This window comes from Diabrotica virgifera, chromosome 3, assembly GCF_917563875.1.
Source record: "Diabrotica virgifera virgifera chromosome 3, PGI_DIABVI_V3a".
Lineage (NCBI taxonomy): Eukaryota > Metazoa > Arthropoda > Insecta > Coleoptera > Chrysomelidae > Diabrotica > Diabrotica virgifera.
Window position 1 is genome coordinate 100,441,448 of NC_065445.1, and position 22,439 is coordinate 100,463,886.

At 34.1% G+C, this 22,439-nt stretch overlaps 1 protein-coding gene across 1 annotated transcript in view; it reads right to left on the reverse strand.

Moving 5' to 3' along the window:
- Nucleotides 1-22,439, reverse strand: part of LOC114342807 (dynein beta chain, ciliary) — a 399,165-nt gene that overhangs the window by 203,606 nt on the left and 173,120 nt on the right. Inside the window, exons 25-29 of the mRNA XM_050645369.1 lie at nucleotides 12,592-12,874; nucleotides 9,351-9,524; nucleotides 7,430-7,800; nucleotides 2,300-2,648; nucleotides 729-890 (exon numbers count right to left, since the gene is read on the reverse strand). Coding sequence (XP_050501326.1) covers nucleotides 729-890; nucleotides 2,300-2,648; nucleotides 7,430-7,800; nucleotides 9,351-9,524; nucleotides 12,592-12,874 — 1,339 coding nt within the window. The remainder of the gene's footprint in view (nucleotides 1-728; nucleotides 891-2,299; nucleotides 2,649-7,429; nucleotides 7,801-9,350; nucleotides 9,525-12,591; nucleotides 12,875-22,439) is intronic.

Below are 22,439 nucleotides of genomic sequence, written 5' to 3' on the forward strand. Positions count from 1 at the left end.
TTATAACTCGAAAACTATCAATTTTTGAGAAAAATTACAAGATACCTTTCTTGTTTAGAATGACCGAAAAAACTTAAAATATATATATATATATATATATATATATATATATATATATATATATATATATATATATATATTTCAGAGCAAAAAAACGTGATCTTTTGTATTTGTTTAAAAAAATTGTTTAAACAATTTCTGCCCAAAAATTCCGCCCGGCACCCTTCAGATCTGTTTAAAAGGGAAATTTTTGAATAGGAATCCACAAAGAAACCGAATCAGAAATTTTTTCAGACGGGAGCGGTCTCACCACATGGACTATTGCGACAGAATTAAAGAACAACATTGAGAAACTAAGACGAAAATCAAATAATTATTCTTATCGAATAAAATTGTATGCGACTATTAAATGGATTACGGTACTTGAAGGATATTTTATAAACAAACGATATAGGGGACATTATTTTGCAAAACAATGGTTTATGCAAACAACATTTCCGTACATTCAAATAATTCAGTCAATATTTATAGGAAATGTGTCAACCCTGCAATGTAAGCCAAAAACTAAATCTGCATTCATTCTCTGGTTTGCGAGCAGCTCAGGCCTATTGCTATTCTGGGATCAAAATAACTATCATGATGACTTTTGGGATGAAAAATCGCGCAAAAAATAAGGTCTATAAAACATTTTTAAAGAAATTTAGTAAAATACTTAAAAATAATGTTACCTCATAGTTTTTCTTAAAAACATCTAGCTGTAATTTTGAGAAAGCATCTATATCCTTCTCTTCGGTTAATTTATCACCATAAACTCGTTGACATTCATGTAACCACAATCTTACGACATCTGTTGGTTGGCTTAGACATTCATTGGTACTAAATAAGAGGCCCTAGAAAAATTTATAATCATTTGAAGACAATTAACGCACCGGATATTAAAGTTAAATACATTAATGGTAACAGTAGAATTAAACTTAATTACAATAAAAACGTAAAAATCTGATCGATACAATCATCTGAAAGAACATTCTGTGAAACGATATCTTAAAATATCGGTGCCGATTACATATGGTACCAATTCAGATCAACGGACAAATGTCCAGAGGGCACAAAAGGCCAATCCATGGTCTATTATTACATAACACCGGCTGAAATTGTATTTGAAATTGTTGTTACAATTTAAGTTGTTACCATTTTGTCGAAGAGTTTAAAATGGCCGAGATATTGAACAAAAACAATTCCTATATCTTGCGCTCGCACTTTTATCGCAAACGTACGACCTCAAATATTGATTTTAGCACAAAAATGAAAGAGATCAAAATTGTATAAAATATAATTCTCTCCATTTTTGTTTATATAAAATTATGCCGTAAAGTTAATAATGAGATAATTCAATAATTATGGTTCTCCTTTTCTTCACTATTTCCCCCCTTAATTCGTCCTCCCAAAAAATAAACTGTAAAACGTTTCTTGGAAACAATTTCACTTTCAACAATTTTAGTCCCTACCATTTTTGTCGAAAATGGTGGAGATATTGAGCAAAACTCTCCATCATGGTTTTCCTTTAAATTAAAAGATGGCGGCTAACGTAACCACAGAATGCAGTCGCGATTTTAAATTTACACTACTATTGACCCTCTCTAATGGCTAAAATAATATTATTTCGGGCAGCTCGCCATGCAAGGTTAGGCCTTTTTTTCGTCTAACGCGACTTGAATATATAAAATTTAAAGCAATTATTATATCAAAAATGAATAACAATTTTCAATTTCTTTGCAACACAAAACTACAGCCGCATCATATTCTAGTTTAATCAGAGATTGCAGCAAGCACCTCTACCGGTTTCTAAACTTATTAGTTTCTCATCAGGAGGCACATATGCTGCTCTCTCTGACCCAACCAGCACTAACCCCGGCGTGCTTACGAATTGCAACGAACGAAATGGCATGGATACCCTAGCGGCAACTGCTAGCAAAAGACTAAATTTTCAACCTAATAGCACATAAAATAACACTAAAAATATTAGTTAGCAATATGGAGTACGAATGGAACCATTCTCGTTGGAACTTTACCGTGCTGAGCAGATGGGACGTGAATTATAAATTGTAAAATTCCCCCATCTTCTTTAGTCTCATCATTTGTTATGGCATGCAAATTTTAGAAACCTCGGAGGTGTAACCCGAGAATGTTCCCATTGTTTACAGTCTGGTGGGATGTTGAATAATATTTTTAGTGATATTTTATGTGCTATTAGATTGAAAATTTAGTCTTTCAATTATTATATATTTTAAAAACTTACCTGAAAAACGTTAGAGATGTCTCTTAAATTAAAAATGTAATGAAATTTGACAGCAGTTGGAAGGAATATTTGAGATGCTTTGTGATGTAAGACGACTGTAGCAGCAACAACGTTGTCACACATTTTCGCAATATACGAAGGAAACTTGAGTTCTGCATTACTGAAATGTTGGCTTAATATTGTTTTGTAAATAGTTGTCAGTGCCTCCGTCCCAGGAAAAGAAATGGCAAATACACAGAAATGGCGCTGAAGTCGAGGATTAATTGTAAAACTACCAGCAGTTGGGTTCATACACGAGACGTATTGACAATTATGGATTTCCTTGAGACTTAGCTTGTTTCGGTCATACCTACAATCATGAATGCATGTTAATGGATTTGCCATTTTTACAATTTGCTTAAACTGAACTGAAGTATATCACAAAATAATGTGGTTACATGAAAAGGAACCTCTTTTCTTAATTTTCATTATATACAGGAGATAACGTATATCGTGGGATAACCCAAACGGGCATACGTCGACAATAGTATTATTTCTACTTTCTCCGGGCCTGCATTTTAAATTTAATATCAAGTCGTGACACTTACATAATAATTTGCTGAATGTACAAGGTTACCAGCGTTGCAAGGTAACATATTGTTTTATAAATTGGTCTGTATTGAAATTATAATCTAATTGGCACCACACGACAAGGTTCATCATATATTTGTTTTGGGAATATTTTAAACCGATTTGTCTGCAGACTTTTTTCAGTTCTTCTAACATGGTGTTGATTTGGACTACGTCATCTCCTATCAAAACTGTCATCAACTCAGGCAGTACAGTCTTTCCCCGTCTACACTTAATATTTTATGATCCCAATCAAGGGTTTCAAAAGCACGTCCTAAGGCAGGTATAAAAAAGAAATTCCACGGAAAAAGATAAAAACTGACGACATGATTCAACGCAACATGAAATAGATTCAACGCAACGTAAAATAGCAATTTTTTTTTAAATTTGTTATCAGTGCAATGAACCATTATTTATTGTAACCAAAAATAGCTAAAAATTCTTACACATGCACAGGAAAATAATTAAATAAAAATAAATATTTGACGTAACAGCATAAAACACTAAAGATATAGGTAAGTAAACATTAAATACTTAGCTATTTTATAAAAAATTAACTTCTCGCGCCTTCAGTTCGAAAAATCTTTTTATAATATATCTATTGAGGATAGCACCATATGGTGCTATTGGATAAGAGCTATTGTTAAATTTGGGCAAACTGCAGTAAATTCGTTTAAAAATATAAATTATAAAATTTTACAAACATCATTATTTAATTCTTTTAACAAAGGCAGAAGCTGTATAATTTCTTCAAATAAATCGTCTCCCTCTATATCTAGATGATCATTGAATCTCATTTTTTTTAGAAATTTCTACACAAAAGTTTTAATTGTGAGTTTTCTGTACTGTCGTTCAAATTATATAAATATTTGAAAGAATCAACATGATTTTCCAATATGGAAAATCTTTCATTTACTGAAATTCATACTTGGTCGAGAACACAATAAAAAAAATGAACTTTGTATGACATTTTAGGATCCAAAATCGGTTCGTCTTTATGTTCGTAATCGAACTGTCTGTTCTTATTCCGACGCCGACGCCGTAACTGTGTGGCTGGTTGAAAACTGGGCACCTCATCCAGTTTCTCTGCAGTTTGATTTGCTTTAGTAATAACATCATTAAATTTGCTATCTATCCGAAACTAGAGCAAGAATTGTTTTAAGGACGTAGGCGCAAAATTTCGATTCAATGTGTTTTAAATGCGTTCATTTTTTTCGAATCATGCGAAAACTAAGAAGTATTTTTGAAAAATTTAAACGCATAATGAAAGATTACATTATTACCGAGGGCCGAAAGTTTTATTTGAAAGGATCAAAAAATTTTATTTGAATGAGATATTTGAAGTTAAAAATCACACTACTAAATTTCTACTAAGTTTTCAGGGACTTTCGGCCCTCGGTAATAATGCAATCTTTCATTCTGGGTTTAAACTGTTCAAAACTAGCTATTAGTTTTCTCAGGATTTGAAAGAAATGAATGAATTTAAAACACATTGGCGCGAAATTTTGCGCCTATGCCCTTAACTCTTGTAAAGCGTTTAAGGCAGGCTGCATATTCATTGTTTTTGATTGTAAACTTTTGCTAACGAAGTTAGTTAGTTGAGATATACAGGGTGGCAAGGTGGGTAAATAGGTAAGGGTTGTTTTGTTCTGCGTAAAATTTTTGTAACACTCTAGTGGCCCACTGTGTGCGCCGTACACATTGCACACGTGGACGGCGCGGCTTGTTTGTTATTTATGATTCTTAGGCTAATACCAAACCCTAATTTTTGCCTCTATACCCTATTTTTGTTGTGTTGAGGAGCGTGGATCTTTTACGATGAATTGTCGGTACAATGATACAATTCAAAGAAAATTAACATTCAGGTGCTAAAGCGTTCTCCTTTCGACTGAACTGGGGAGCTGATACGTTCAGTGCCGTGGTAATTTTACTACGTAGTGGTCTAACTACGTTGTGTTAAGGTTTTTACCATTGTATGAATGAACCATATTCATATCAAATAAGATCCAGAGTCGCATATCCACTGATTTGCTTGAAGAAAAAAGTTTACAACCAATGCATACTGCCGGTAATTACATATGGTTCCGAAACCATTAAACCAACTTTAATTAAACATTCGGCAAATAAATTGAGAATAACCCAAAGAAAAATGGAAAGACCAATGTTGGGAATAACAATAAGAGATATGGTACCAAATAGGATAGTAACAGAGGGGAAAAAAGTGACAGATGTCGTAATAGAAAAAATTGCACACGCCAAATGGAGATGGGCTGGACATGTAGCACGTTTAAATGATAATAGGTGGACCAAAAGACTCAGAATACAAATCTAGAGAAGATAAGACACCGAGATAGACCACTAAAAAGATGGATGGATGCCTTGAGAAAAACAGGAGGAAATTGGATACAGAAGGCACAAGATCGAGAACAGTGGAAGAATATGGAGGAGACCTATATCCACCAGTGGATGCAAGAGGTTGAGGAATGATGATGATGATGAATTAACCAATTTAAAAAAAAATTACCGACCACTGTGGCGGCGTACCTTGATATTCTTGGAGACATATTTTATCATAAAAGTAAATATTTTTAATTTTACAATACTGTGGGGTGCAAACTGTGCTCTCGTTCCTTTTCACTATTATATATTTTCTATCTCTCTCTCTCTCTCTCTCTCTCTCTCTCTCTCTCTCTCTCTCTGCTGAAGTTTAAATTGGTAAACCGCTTCAACACAAACTTCATTGCGTCGTTGGAATTGGGGTTTAAAAGGTGTAATTTTATTATTGGGATATTTTTCCACTGAGCCAATTACTATAAAATACACTTAACTTTATTACGTTTATTGCATTTCTATAAATATTGTAATACTTCAATTACACTATCTAGTTCAACAGAGTTAAACGCTTTGTGGAAATCTATAAATACTAATACCAGAGGTCTGTTGTATTCTATGGATATTTCAATAGATTGTTTTATCGTTTGTAGGTGGTCGTTAGTGCCACGCTTTGATCTAAATCCAGCTTACTCTCTGATTTGGTACAGATATAGTTTTTTATCCAATCTCGTTCGACTAAGACTAAATGGAATAAGACTGTAACTATTCTGCAGCATAAAAAAGGAGATAAAACTGACCTACAAAATTATCGACCCATTCGCTTGTTAAACGTGACCCGTCAAAATGGCCCGGTCAAAAGAGCCCCGCCAAAATAGCCCGGATACAAAATAGCCTCGACAAAATAACTTGTAAACAAAATAGCCCCGACAAAATAGATCGCACAAAAAATAGCCCCGGTCAAGACAGCCCCGGCTAAAACAGCCCCGGCGAAAACACCCCCAATAAATAAGTTTTACCTTTTAACAGAGTACCATTTATTTTAAATTACTATTCTAATTGGGAAATAAGCCACAATTTAACTTAAAAAATGATTTGATTAACTTTTCGACTTCCACTTCGAACGTCGTTATCAAAATACAAAATATTAATAAATTAAACAAAAATGTTGTTGCTTAGTAAAAAATTGTTTTAATAGTTAAATTTAATCTGACTCATTCATATCGGCAATTCAGACATACAGTATGGTGCAAATGAAAGGAATAACTTCGTTATTTCGTAAACCCGCGACGTTAAGGAAAATTCCTGAAATAGGTCGGTTTTTATTTTTAAATTATGATATTGTGGTATATACGTCATACTAGTGACGTCATTCATCTGGGCGTGATGACGTAATTAATGATTTTTTAAATGAGAATAGGGGTCGTGTGCTAGCTCATTTGAAAGGATATTTAATTCTCTATTCAGTAATATAAATATTTACATAATTATTTATACAAGGTGTTCAAAAACTTTTTTTTAATTTAAATTATTTGACAAAAAAACAAGAATGTATGTAATTTATTTAATTCAAAATATATTTTACTGCTGTCAGAAATCAGACAAAAAAGTTTATATCACAAATAAACATTGATTTTCGCTTAAATTAAATGTTCAAACTACCAAGAGGCCGATGGCTGGCGGGCGAGAGCTGGCTTGAACATTGAATTTGAAACAGAAGACAGGGTTCGAGTTATCTGAAAAGACTATTTTTATTTAATGTGGTTATGATAAATATCTGAATAGAGGATAATTACCATTTCCGAAAAAATGTATTTTTAGAGGATTATTTCATGATTATTTCTGAAGGGAGCTCTTTTGTCGGGACTATTTTGTGGGCGAGCTATTATTCCGCGGCTATTTTGTCTACAGGCTATTTTGTCGGAGCTATTTTGTGTACGGGATATTATGTCGGGGCTATTTTGACGGGGTACCCTAATAAACCAACTCTTCACTGCAATCGCACAATCACGACAACAAGATTGTAAGCTTTTATTACCCATACTAAAATGAGATAGGTTCCTTACTTTAGTTAAGATATTTCTTGGTGATTAAAAAGACTCAAGCCTCATACAATCTGTATATAATTTATAATTTTCATAAAAAAATAAATTAGGAATTACTTGATAGGTGTAGTAAAATAACCGTTACCAATGTCTATAGTCCAAATGCTGCCTGATCAACGTATGTGGTTGTACAGTTCCATATCCATCCACTTCAGGCATATTCATGTCATCAATAAAATAAATCATAGTCTTACTCCCCGGGGGGCCATAATTCCTTCCCGCTTTTTTCTCCAGAGGCTTCTCTAATATTTTTTGCAGCATTTCGGATGTGGTGTAAAAGTTGAAAGGAATATTAGTAATTGCGTAGTTTTCGGAAAGTGAGGCTAGTTTTTCATTGACCAAAACCGTCTTGCCACAACCTGCGTTTCCTACCAACATCACTGGTGTCCGTTTTTTCAGTAGAAGATCTAAGAAGTATCTAACTCGTATAGATTCTGCAGTGTGTACTAAAACTGCCTGTAATAAAAAGAAAATGTTAATAACTTCCAATAGCTTTCAATGATGAAAAGCTGAAAGATGAAAGCAGTATTAATCAATGGAAAGTTGGGAATAGAAATTAGAACCACAGTATTGAGATGATACGTATTCTCTATCCGGGGGTGGGTCAAGTGCGTTCTCCTAGTGGAAGCCTATCTTCCACTGCCGAGGAAGCCCTCAGGATTCTCTTGGACGCTCACTTCTCGATGGCAAGGACGATGATATTGTCTTAGCTACGATTAGGCTCCCGCGAATGGGGGACTTCCGGATGGCGAAGGAGGTAGGATCGTATACGAAGGTGTGCTGGACTGTTAGGGGTTTTGCTTTCTTCAAGTTACCAGGTGAGCATGAAATTATACTGGCGTTGCTTCAGCAGGGTTCCACATTGCCCCACACCTATTTAGGGCCTGTCTTGCGATAGGGTATATTCCCAAGAGGAGGACTAGGGTCGTATTTATTAGTACGCCTACCACGCCGGGAAATCTTATGAGACGGTCCTGCATCACCTTGTCTACAGGGTGGAGCGGGTGCTAGATCGGAAGCGGGTATCTTTATGGATATTGAGGGAGCCTTTAGCTGCGCTACTTTTGATTCCATGTGTGTTGCTGCTGAAAAGCATGGGGTTGGCGGCAGCTTGCTCAGGTGGATCCAGCCTCCGCTTTCTTAGAGGCAGATAGATGCGTACCGGAACAGTTGTTGTGTTCGGGTGTCGGCATCTCGGGGTGGAGTTCTGTCCCTCCTGCTGTGGTGCCTGGTGGTCGACGGCGTTCATAAGCGACTGTCCGAACAAGGTATGTATGTTCAAGCCTATGCCAATCATGTAGTTTTACTGATTGAGGGGCTCTTCACGGGAACATAGCACGAGGTCACTCAAGTGGCCTCGGGATCGTTGAGGAGTGGTGCCGGGAGCCGTCACTAGGGGTTAATCGTGAAAAGACTGCTGTGGTTCGTTTACTCCGAGAATGACCATCAGATATACTAGAGAGCTTAGCCTCTATGGTACGGCTTTATCTATTTCCAAGCCAGTGAAGTACCTAGAAGTGATCCTGGATTCTAAACTGACATGGAAGGAACATCTGAACGCCAATCCATGATAAAGCCTATACTGACTATATATATATACTATTCTGTATGCGCCTATCGTGTGGTAACCCCGGGCTAGACTGTTTTCAGTTTAGGTCCAGTTGGCTCAACTACAGCGCAGCGGTGAACATGCTTTAACTTCTCAGGAGCCATGAGGACCACTCCCACAGCGGCCCTTGAAGTTTTGTTGGATTTACCTCCTCTACATCTTATTGCAGAACACGAAGACATGATCCATGATGATAGCTTATCGTCTCAACTTGTGTTACTTTGCTTTTCGGAGCTGAGACGAATTCAAAAAACCAAATATTAAAATCGGTGCAGCGTTTTTTGTGTTATAAATGATGTAACATTTATGGATTTACATATAAAATTTATATGAAAAAGTTAATTTTATTACAGGAGGTACCTAAAAATTTGTTGAATAATATGTCATTCTCAGTTACCTGTAATGGTACATCTGGATCTAATTCAAATCTGCCAAGACTCTCTGTCCATGGAACAAATTGTTTAGTTTCGTGGTCTATGAAATAGTCAAAAATGGTTCCACCTGGAGGAAATTTCACAGTTTTAAATTCATTGCCCCACCATTTAGTAAATTCCACTCTATAATCGGTTGCCTAAAATTTGAAAGATTTAAACTAAATAACAACTAAATGTCTCGATAAAGAACATTCATTGAACATGTTAATTTATACAAAGACAGTTATTAAATTAGCAGTATATTAAACTCTTCTGTTGAAAATAAATATTGAAATGGCTTGGGTTTTGACATAGATCTTAACAATTTCTTCATTTTTCGAGTTACAGAATTAAAATACATAAACAACTGACTGACACAATTGCAAAAAACCCTTATTTTTGCAAATTTTATCTTATCTTATTTTTATGACTGTTAAAAATAACAAATCAAAATTAGCTATACGTCTTCACGGAATTATAGTCAGCTACCCCTCATATACCTTTCAGAACAGTCAACAAACTGTATAACATTATTTTTGCGTGAAATCGATGATTTTTTTTCAGATTGACTGGGGTAGCATTCAGTGAATCAAAACGTTGCCAGTATATAAGTTTTGTTTCTATTTATTTATTTACCAACAGCATACATATTGTACGTTCGCTATAACTTTTCCCATGCGTCAAGATTTATTTTCAAACAAATTAAGTCAAAATATAAAGTGAAACGTACGCCGATGTGTGTAGTATATACAGGGTGTGACAAAAATAACAGGTCATAAACTGTACCACATATTTTGGGACCAAAAATAGTTCGATGGAACCTAACTTACCTAAGTACAAATGTGCACATAAAAAAAGTTACAGTTCTTTGAAGTTAGAAAATGAAAATCGATTTTTCCAATATATCGAAAACTATTCGAGATTTTTTATTAAAAATGGACGTGTGGTATTCTTATGGCAGGAAAATCTTTTAAAAAAATTATAGTGAAATTTGTGCACCCCATAAAAATTTTATGGGGGTTTTGTTCCTTCAAACTCCCCAAATTTTGCGTACGTTCCAATTAAATTAATATTGTGATACCATTAGTTAACCACAATGATTTTAAAACTTTTTTGCCTCTTAGTACTTTTTCGTAAAGCCAGTTTTTATCGAGATATTTTGAATATTTGTCAAATCCACCACATTTTTGTATATGGTTACGTATGACTATAGAGACCTGGTAATAACATGAAAATTTACATTTTCAGGTATGTTTTGAAGCAATTTAAAAAAGAAGCCAAATCTCGATAAAAGATGCGTTATAGAAAAAATAGTAAGAGGCAAAAATTTTTAAAAACACTCTGTTTAACTAATGGTACCACAATATTTGGGGGGTTTAAAGGAACAAAACTCCCATAAAATTTTTATGTAAACATATTAAAAAAGAAGCGGCATCTCGATAAAAACTAGATTATCGAAAACACCGGCATTTTTGTTACACCCTGTATATACAGTATACAAAATGTATATTCACATCGACGCGACGTTCGTTTCACTTTATAGTCCTGTCGCCAGTGGGGGTACAACGGCCTCCTTAATTCAGATGGACTTACCCAAGTTTTTTTATGTATTATGACCCGGTAATAACATGAAAATTTACATTTTTAGGTACGTTTTGAAGCAATTTAAAAAAGAAGCCAAATCTCGATAAAAGATGCCTTATAGAAAAAATAGTAAGAGGCAAAAAATTTTAAAAACACTCTGTTTAACTAATGGTACCACAATATTTGGGGGGTTTAAAGGAACAAAACTCCCATAAAATTTTTATGTAAACATATTAAAAAAGAAGCGGCATCTCGATAAAAACTAGATTATCGAAAACACCGGCATTTTTGTTACACCCTGTATATACAGTATACAAAATGTATATTCACATCGACGCGACGTTCGTTTCACTTTATTAGTCCTGTCGCCAGTGGGGGTACAACGGCCTCCTTAATTCAGATGGACTTACCCAAGTTTTTTTATGTATTATGACCCGGTAATAACATGAAAATTTACATTTTTAGGTACGTTTTGAAGCAATTTAAAAAAGAATCCGGATGTCGATAAGATTGTTATAAACAAAGAACTTGAGGAATCACATAACAGCGGTTTTTCGCAAAACAAAACCTTTTTTTTGTATTTTTTGGTCATTCTAAGCAAAAAATGTTTTTACAAGTTTTTTCGTAGGATGCATAGTTTTCGACATAAACGCGGTTAAACTTTAAAAAAATCGAAAAATTGCAATTTTTGAACCAGAATAACTTTTGATATATATCATAGCATAATAGCATGATAATAAAATAGCAATTCTGCTTACCGCATTTGAAAGTTCAAGTAAAATTATATCGGTTTTGATCATATCGTTGCTAAAAATTAATTTTTTTATTGTTAAAGAAACCTATAAACACATAGTGATTGAATGATGTTTTTAATGCATTACTAGATTACGTACAGTAAAACGCATGCATTGGGCACGAGAAACACTATGTATTTTGGCTTTGTTTAACAAATAAAAACTTAATTTTCAGCAATGAAAATAATCAAAACCGATAGAATTTGACTTGAACTTTCAAATGCAGGAAGCAGAATTGCTATTTTATTTTTTAATCAAGATATTCGGGTTCAAAAATTGCACTCCTTCGATTTTTTTAAAATTCAACCGCGTTTATCTCGAAAGCTATGCATCCTACGAAAAAACTTTTAAGGCCATTTTTTGCTGAGAATCACCCAAAAAATACAAAAAAATGTTTTGTTTTGCGAAAAATCGCTGTTTTGTAATTCCTCAAGTTCTTTGTTTATAACAATCTTATCGACATCCGGATCAACTGTTACCCAAAAAATTCGTGTGTCAAAATACATAAAGAAAACTTGGGTAAGTCCATCTAAATTAAGAAGTCCGTTGTACCCCCCCCCCTAGCGACAGGACTATATGTTTTGACTTAATTTGTTTGAAAATGAATCATGACGCATGGGAAAAGTTATAGCGGACGAACAATATTAAATTTTATGTTTATAGAAATCATACCATTTCAAAATTAACTATAAAATGATAGAATTTGAACTTATTATTTATTATTGTATTTCTTGGATTTAATTATTTTAGTTTGTGTAAATTAATGTTTTTAATAATAGTGTGTCTGATAATTTAGTTGTTAGTACCCGTATAAATAATTTTATTGTTATTTAATTTTTAATACTACCTGTTCTTGAAACATTGCTGATCCGAACGCCCAAACGCAACAAAATACGAAATATAACTCATACCATTCTTTTGGACACTCTACAGGTGTATTCTGTGGCGTTAAGAGACAGTCCAAAAGATGACATAACATCGCAAGATGAGACGTTTCAACTATTGGCGTAATCTTCTTAAATCGCGTTCTAACATTTTCTAAACAGGCAGGAATATATTTATCAAAAAGCATTATTAAGTTTGACTTTTCTGCAACGATTTCTCTGGTTTCTATCCAACTAGTCACGTACCTAAAAGTAAATAATTTTTCATTTTTCAATGTCAAAGAAAATTTTAATTCTTGTAAATTAAGACATATAGTTGCTATTTCGAGTAGGCTAGTAGCTGATTTAATACCTTTAAGTATTAGTCTAAGAGCTAGTGAACCCTCCAAGTAACGGTTTTCCTGTAAGGCTAGAAATTTGTATAGTGATAATTCATTGCACACCAAGGCTAAAAACCATGACCTGGCAGGCATCAGCCCTGTACGTGTATCTACCAGGTGAATCGAAAAGTGCATAGTTTAGGGGAAAAATAAACTTTCTCCTGTAAAGTTTAAATTTAAGTATGTGTATGAGTAAGTCATTTAGAAGAAATGTGTACAGTGACAGGTAATTCTGAACAGCATACGACCTTGCCAGGCGAGGGGAAAGATTAGGGTTTTTTCCTAAAATTATTTTTTTTGCATCGCACAAAGTTTTTTAGGTTTTTTTAATCATTCCAAATAGAGAAGGTCTTTAGTGACTTTTCTCTTAGGTTAATAGTTTTTGACATATAAGCGATTAAAAATTTAAAAATTGCGAAATCGGCAATTTTTAACCCTGATCCGGACATTTAACTGAAAATTTCAATGTTGCCAAGGTAGGTAGATATTCTTTAAACATCGATTGATGAAATCTCGAAGAATTTTTTGCAATACAATATCAAAAACCCCTTTGTTTTTAATTGCTAATCAAGCGGGCGCGACACTGAGTATAAGTGAGGACGTTTGAATTTGCATAAATTCATCATCTCGATAATGGGCAAATTTTAAGAGAAATCCTCAGACAGGTCGATTTTTATTTCTAATTTAGGACTTTTTGGCATATATATAGTACTACTGACGTCATCCATCTGGGCGTGATGACGTAATCGATTAAGGTTAAGAGAACAGGATTTAATTGCTTGCAATCCAACAACGCGGCCAATACTTACTTCTGCTCACAAAAGACCCAGACTTGCATTTTGTTCAAACCAGGTTGCTTTTGGTGGTGGCTCAGGAATGTTTTAGGTAGGGATTTCTTCTGAGGCACACACGGATCTCGTCTTGATTGACTGGGGAGCATTAACAACACGCAGATACATAACGGAGATCATACACCATCATGTGATGCCATATGCTGGATTTATTCGCAATGGTTTTCTGCTAATGCAAGATACTCCGAGATATATTAATATTCCAATGAACTGGCCTGCTCAATTACAGACCTTAATACTACTGAATCTTCTACTGATATATGGAGCCTTCTCAAAAGGCGTGTAAGAGGTCATATACCTACTCCAACAACATCTGAAGAGCTACGAATGGCTCTAATTGAGGATAGGACCACTTTTCCCCAAAGGGACATCCAAAACGTGGTCAGTTCTATGATAAATCGAATGATGAGTGTTATTCAGAAACGTGGTGGTAATACACATTATTAAAACAAGTGATACTTGACTTTTCTTGACTCTATAATTCAATTATTGCTATAGTCCAGAAACCCACTGCGCATCCGCTAGGAAAAATATTCCGATTCAGATTTTTTACACAATCTTACTCAAAAAGGACCCCTTTTAACAAATTTGCAGGTTGCCAGGTCCAAAAGTGGGTCAAAACTTTTTAAAGTTTTTTTTTGTTTTTTTCCTAAAATATTTTTTTTTGTATCGAACAATTTTTTTAGATTTTTTGGATCATTTCAAACAGAAAAGGTCATTAGTGACTTTTCTCTAAAGTTGATAGTTTTTGACATATATAAGCGATTAAAAATTTAAAAATTGCGAAATCGGCCATTTTTAACCCTCAGGAACTATGTGAAAAACTTAAAATTTCGATGTTTCCAAGGTAAGAAGATATTCTTTGAACATCGACTGATGAAATCCCGAAGAGTTTTTTGCAATAAAATATCGAAAACCCCTTTATTTTTCAATTGCCAATCAAGCGGGCGCTTGATTGGCAACCGCTGCATGTATATGTAACATGCGTAATAATTGTGCGGAAAAATATTTCGATTCAATTTTTTTTCGGCGTCTTGCTTGAACATATCCCCTCTTAACAAATTTGTATGTTGCCAGGACCAAAAAGTAAAAAAAAATTAACGTTTGTTTTTTGTTTTTTCCTAATAGTATTTTTTTGCATCGGACACATTTTTTTAAGTTTTTTGGATCATTCCAAATAGAAAAGACCTTAAGTGACTTTTCTGTAAATGTGATAGTTTTCGAGATATGAAATTTTAAAAATTGCAAAATCGGCCATTTCTAACCCTCAAAAACTATGTGAAACACCAAAAATTTCAATGATACCAAGGTACGTAGATATTCTAAGAATATCGAATGATGAAATCCCGAAGAGCTTTTTGCAATACACCCCTTTGTTTTTTAATTGCTAATCAAGCGGGAGCGACACTATTTTCAACTGTTGCGTGTATATAATATATAATCGGAGAACATTTGAAGTTTAACAAAATTGTTTAAAAATTTTTTGACACATTTTTGACCCTGGCAACATGCAAATTTGTTAATAGGGAACCTTTTTAAGCAAGATGGTGAAAAAAAATTGAATCAGAATATTTTTCCGCACATATATTTACGCATATTACATACAATTTTGTGTAACGGTTAAAAAACCATGCAACGGTTAAAAATAGTGTAGCGACCGCTTGACTAGCAATTAAAAAACAAAGAGGTTTTCGATAATGTATTGCAAAAAGCTCTTCGGGACTTCATCAATCGATATTCTTAGAATATTTACGTACTTTGGTGTCGTTGAAATTTTCGGTGTTTTACATACTTTTTGAGGAATAAAAATCGCCGATTTTGCAATTTTTAAATATTCAATCGCTTATATCTCGAAAACTAACACATTTACAGAAAAGTCACTTAAGATATTTTCTATTTTTAATGATCCAAAAAACCTAAAAAAATTTGTCCGTTGCAAAAAAATTAGTTTTAAGAAAAAACAAAAAACAAACGTTTAAAATTTTTTTTGACTTTTTGATCCTGGCAATATACAAATTTGTTAAGAGAGGATGTTTTCAAAGAAGACGGTGAAAAAAAATTCAATCGAAATATTTTTCCGCACATATATTTACGCTTGTTACATATACATGCAACGGTTGCCAATCAAGCGCCCGCTTGGTTTTAAAACAAAGGGGTTTTCGTTATTATATTGTAAAAACTCTTCGGTATTTCATCATTGCTGTGATCGTTCATGGGTATTCTTTCATTTTTCCGACTGTATATTGTTTTACATCCCAAGCACACAAATAAATCTTCGTTAAAATTATAAAACAATACAAAATTTTCATAGGGTATTTTTTTGCAAACTGCACATACCTAAATAAATCATTTACTTATTATAATTTATATTACAGTTTGTTAAGAAGCTATATCAGGGCGTTATCAATTTTTTTTTGAAAGTTCTGCGAGCTTTCAAAAGTGTGGTAACAGTGCCTCGGCAATACGACAGTGACAGTGACATTATACTATCAAAAAGGGAGGCACAATATTTTGATTATAAGTATTATACTCATAGGCGCGCTAAATGTTGCCTAGTCAGTCAAGTTCGATTTCTTGTTAGAGATAATCGGTTATTAGTAATTCCAATGTGACACAAAATCTAGGCATGGGCTAAAAAAGTTTATTTGAAGAAAGTGTTTTTGTTTTGTTCTTAATGGCGGTACAGACTCGTTTTTGTAATATTTTGTTTTATTATAGAGTAATCTTCACCTACTAACATATTTTTCAAATTGGTCTCTGTACCGCCATTCTTTACTTTATTATTATGTGTGCCAAATATCTCGACAAATATTCAAAATTAAGGTCATCGGTACATAATTCGCAAATATTTTACGGCTATCCCTACTTTTTCTGTCTTTACACGGCAAATTACGTGTAGTAAAATTCACACTGGTATGGATATGTAACAGTTATGTATGGAACTCCTTAGTCATGGTGAAGGCAATTACCTAAGAGACGGTCACTCTAAATTCAAAACTCTGGTCCTCCAAGCTTGGGGGTTGAGGCAATGGGCTTGCTCCTCATTCCTCGGAAAAAGTATATTGCAAAAAAACCGAAAGTAAAGCCTCGGAAAAAGGACGGACATTCTGGAAAACGAATTTGGCAACGAAATCGGATATTGAATGTTGGAACGTGGAATATACAGGGTATTAAAGGAGAGACTGCAGAAGTTCAGCAAGAAAGTTTAAAAATGAACATGGACATTCTAGTGTTAATTGAGACCAAGAAAAAAGGACAAGGAGTAGACGATGTAGGAGAATATGTACACATATATAGTGGAGTCAGAAAGGATGAACGTGCCAAAAGAGGAGTATCCATACTCATTCATAAGCAGTATAAAAATCATATAACAAGTTGGCAAGAAATAAATGCTAGAATAATAACAGCGAATTTGGCCGTAAAGGGGCGTCGTTTATCAATTGTAGGGGTATACGGATCGACTGATGATGCTAAAGTGGAAGAGAAAGAACAATATAACGCAACCTTAGAAGACACCATAATACAAATCGGTAAAAGTCGGGAGCTCTTAGTTTTAGGAGATATGAATGCACGAGTGGGCAAAAAAATAGGAAATAATGTCATTGGAAGGTATGGAGAAGAAATCCTAAATAATAATGGCGAGCGGTTAATAGAACTTTGTACGCGAAATGAACTAAAAGTCATGAACGGATTCTTCAAACACAAAGATATACATACTTACACGTGGATTCAAACAACACGCAATTTGAAATCGATTATTGATTATCTAATTGTGGCCCAAAAAACTAAACTGAGAATCCTTGATGTTAGAGCACACAGAGGAGCAGAAACTGGAAGTGACCATTACTTGATAAAATCCAAAATAATACTGCCTTCATGGGCCCAATAGAAACAGGGTGTCTCAGACTCAGGAAATGGAGAGAAAATTGAAGCGGTTCGATATAATCTAGAAAGTTTAGAACACCACAGTACAAAAATGCTATACAGAAGCCGACTAGATAATATATTGGATGAAGGAACACTGACACAAAACATAGAAAACGTACACCAACACATTATTTCAAGTATACACCAAGCCGCCAAAGAGGCGCTAGGTATAAAAGAAAATACTTAGAATACATAAAGATAATAGCTGGTGGAACGAACATCTACAAACACAAAAAGAAAATAAACAACAACTATACCAAAAATGGTTAAACACTGGCCGGATAGAAGACAAGGAAAAATACAGAAACTCCCTCAAAATTTTTAAACAGGACGTATGGCAGATAAAAAATGATTCATGGGAAAAGAAATGTAATGAGTTGGAAACATATATAGGTGGTAGGAGAAGTAGAGAATCGTGGAGGTTTATCAAAACATTGAGATCAGATACAACAGAAAATGTAAGGCTTGACAACATAACAACAAATACATGGGAACAGCATTATAAATCTTTGCTGACTGAAGACCGCCCACAATACATACAAGAAGAATCAAACCCAGTAATAGTAGAAGGTGAAGAAATAACAATAACAACAGAAATTGTACAGAAAGCTATCTCACAATTAAAAAATGGTCGGGCACCTGGCCCTGACAATGTTCCCGCACAACTAATAAAATCAGGTTCAAAAAAATTAATCCGAATGATCACAGAATTCCTTCACAGAATTATTAACGGAGAACAAGTTCCGAAAAGCTGGAAAGAGGGCTGGATCTCTTCAATACACAAAAAGGGAAGTAAAAGTGATGTCAACAATTATAGGGGAATAACTGTAACAAGCACAATGAGCCGTTTATATGGCAGAATACTGAAAACCATTATTTGCGAAGAATATCAACCCTATGAATCCGAAGAACAGTGTGGTTTCAGGGCCGGCCGATCTACGATTGATAATATATTCTGTCTAACACAGGTTATGGAAAAAAGACTAGACCGTGGACAAGACACACATATACTTTTTGTCGACCTAACGAAAGCATATGACACAGTTCCCGTGAAAAAATTGTGGGAGGTTTTGGACAATACACACATATCTGCAACTGTCATCAAAGCCATACAATGCCTCTATAAAGATTCTATGTCAAGGGTAAAGAGAGGTAACCATCTGTCATCTAGCTTCCAAGTAACAAATGGCCTTAAACAAGGGTGCTGCTTATCTCCCATTCTTTTCAATATATATACCGACGGTGCTCTCAGACTTTGGAAGCAGAAATGCAGTGGTATGGGTATACCAATCGGAGACATAACATTATACACTTTGAACTACGCAGACGACCAGGTGGTAGTTGCGCAAGATAAGGAAGACTTAGAATATATGACCAGAAAATTGATGGAAGAATACAAGAAATGGGGTTTAGAGGTAAACATAAGGAAAACACAATATCTACACATCGGTAACCAAATACAACAGGAGGACCTAGATCTTGACGGAAGTGACTACATCAGGGGTTGTACAGAGTATATATATATATCTAGGGATTAAATTAACAAACAGTGGAAGAACGGAACCCAGTATAGATGATAGAGTGACGAAGGCTAGAAAGGTTACTAGAGCCCTAAACCCTGTCTTATGGCAACATAACATAAATTTAAATACAAAAATGAGGATGTATGACGCTATTCTGAAACCAATTTTAACGTATGACTTCGAAGTGTGGCAAATGACAAAAAAATCCGAAAATAAGCTGCTTACTACTGAAATGGATTTTTTTAGAAAATCTGCCAGAATATCGAGATGGACGCAGAAAACAATAGTGGACGAGGTACAACGAAACCAACTTACTTGGTATGGACACGTCCAACGAATGGGAGATGAAAGATTACCAAAAAGTACAATGAGATGGATACCGCCAGAAAAACGGAAAAGAGGAAGGCCACCGACCTCCTGGAAACAAGGAATTACAAAAGCCATGTCAGAAAGAAATCTTCAAGAAAGAGACTGGCTAGATCGACAGGCTTGGCGATTGGGTACCGGAAGACGTAGAACGCTATAGAACCGGTTATATATATATATATATATATATATATATATATATATATATATATATATATATATAATGATGTTGGATAATCGAGTACAAATATAAAAATAAATAAGCAAAATCATTGGCTAATACTCGTAAAGTGAATGTGAATTTAGTTGGAAATATATAAAATGATGAAGGGTCATCATTCCATACATTTCTGTGCAACTATATACACCGGTGTTTCGGCCTATTTGGGCCTCGTTAGTATAGTGTAGCAAGTTAAAAAAAGTTGTTTGTTAACTTGTAAAAGGATTACTACAGGAGCAAGGTTACCATTTTTGGTCAGATTTTTAGAAGACCCGCAGTCGCAAGGCTACAGCTAACTATATATATATATATATATATATATATATATATATATATATATATATATATATATATATATATATATATATATATATATACATGTATATATATATATATATATATATATATATATATATATATACATGTAGGGTGAGGCAGATAACTGGCCTATTAGAAATATCTCGAGAACTAAAGGTAACAGAATCATGAAAATTGGAATAAAGGGGTTTTGATGGATGATCTATTAAATGAAAATATTTTCATCTCTTTGCAACTTCCGGTTATACCGGAAGTTGCTTATAACTTGTTTTTTTAAATGGGAAACCCTATACATTTTTACATTTTTGATTCTCCTCAATATCTTCTTTCTTAAAATATGAGATTTTGTAACATTATACAGGGTATTTTAAAAGATATTTACGTTTTTTTTATTAATTTCGTAGCAACATTTACACCCTGTAGAATTGTGACAGTTTGACATTAAAAACTCTGCTTACGTTCAAGTGATTTTTAATATAGTCTATTATTGTTAAGAATAATTAGTATAGCTAATTTTGAAATTTAAGTATACAGGGTTGGTCGAAACTCGGAATGAATATTTTCTGAGTTTTCTTAAATAGAACACCCTGTATTTTAGTATTGTAATGAAATTATATTTCATAGTACTTTTTTATTTTATAAGTATTCCCTATATCTAACTGCTTTAATTTGTGAGTTATTGGTGATTCAATCTAAACATTAATTGCAACAAATAATACGTAACATTTTATTAGGTTGGCCGTGAAAATATTAAATCACAAATAATTTTTCAGAAATAAATACATATTAATCCAGACTGATCCTTAAAATTACCAATAATGGGTTAGCTATCAAAATACCTACGTAGTTAAGATTGTTGGTTCGACTAACAATTAAGCACAAAGTAAAGGTATAGGGAATGATACGAAGCAAGTTTTCAATCCTAATAGCAAATAATTAATATTGAAAAATATCAAAAATCACTAAAAGATTTTTAAATTGAAAACTTACTGGTACATCCCCATGTATACGCCTCCAAGACTTCTACAATTTGCAATTCATATGGATGCTGCAGTAAAGACGATAGGGAAGGAATTCTAAACCTTGCAATTCAAATCCCCCGTCTGCAGCCGGCTAGGAACTGAAAGATGCACCATAGTTACTCTACTGAGTAATACGAAAATAAAATAATAAAAATGTGTACCATTTTTATTCGGCTGCAATACGAAGGAAAAACAATCTTACTTTTTAATTAGAATAAGGAGTGCAGCCAGTCCCTTTAACTGCAGTTTTCTGCTCTTATTGGAGCGTCATCAGAAGGAACGTAGGCACTGTTCTCCTTAATCCAATCAAATTGCATCGAAAGGTTTTCCCAAATATTGCAGCCAAAGTGATGGTAATGGGTGGCTAGCGCCATCTGGCCGTAAAAATACGAAGCAAGTTTTCAATCCTAATAGCAAATAATTAATATTGAAAAATATCAAAAATCACTAAAAGATTTTTAAATTGAAAACTTATTGGTACATCCCCATGTATACGCCTCCAAGACTTCTACAATTTGCAAGTCATATGGATGCTGCAGTAAAGACGATAGGGAAGGAATTCTAAACCTTGCAATTCAAATCCCCCGTCTGCAGCCGGCTAGGAACTGAAAGATGTACCATAGTTACTCTACTGAGTAATACGAAAATAAAATAATAAAAATGTGTACCATTTTTATTCGGCTGCAATACGAAGGAAAAACAATCTTACTTTTTAATTAGAATAAGGAGTGCAGCCAGTCCCTTTAACTGCAGTTTTTTTGCTCTTATTGGAGCGTCATCAGAAGGAACGTAGGCACTGTTCTCCTTAATCCAATCAAATTGCATCGAAAGGTTTTCCCAAATATTGCAGCCAAAGTGATGGTAATGGGTGGCTAGCGCCATCTGGCCGTAAAAATACGAAGCAAGTTTTCAATCCTAATAGCAAATAATTAATATTTATTTATTATATATATATATATATATATATATATATATATATATATATATATATATATATATATATATATTATTTTTACGGCCAGATGGCGCTAGCCACCCATTACCATCACTTTGGCTGCAATATTTGGGAAAACCTTTCGATGCAATTTGATTGGATTAAGGAGAACAGTGCCTACGTTCCTTCTGATGACGCTCCAATAAGAGCAGAAAACTGCAGTTAAAGGGACTGGCTGCACTCCTTATTCTAATTAAAAAGTAAGATTGT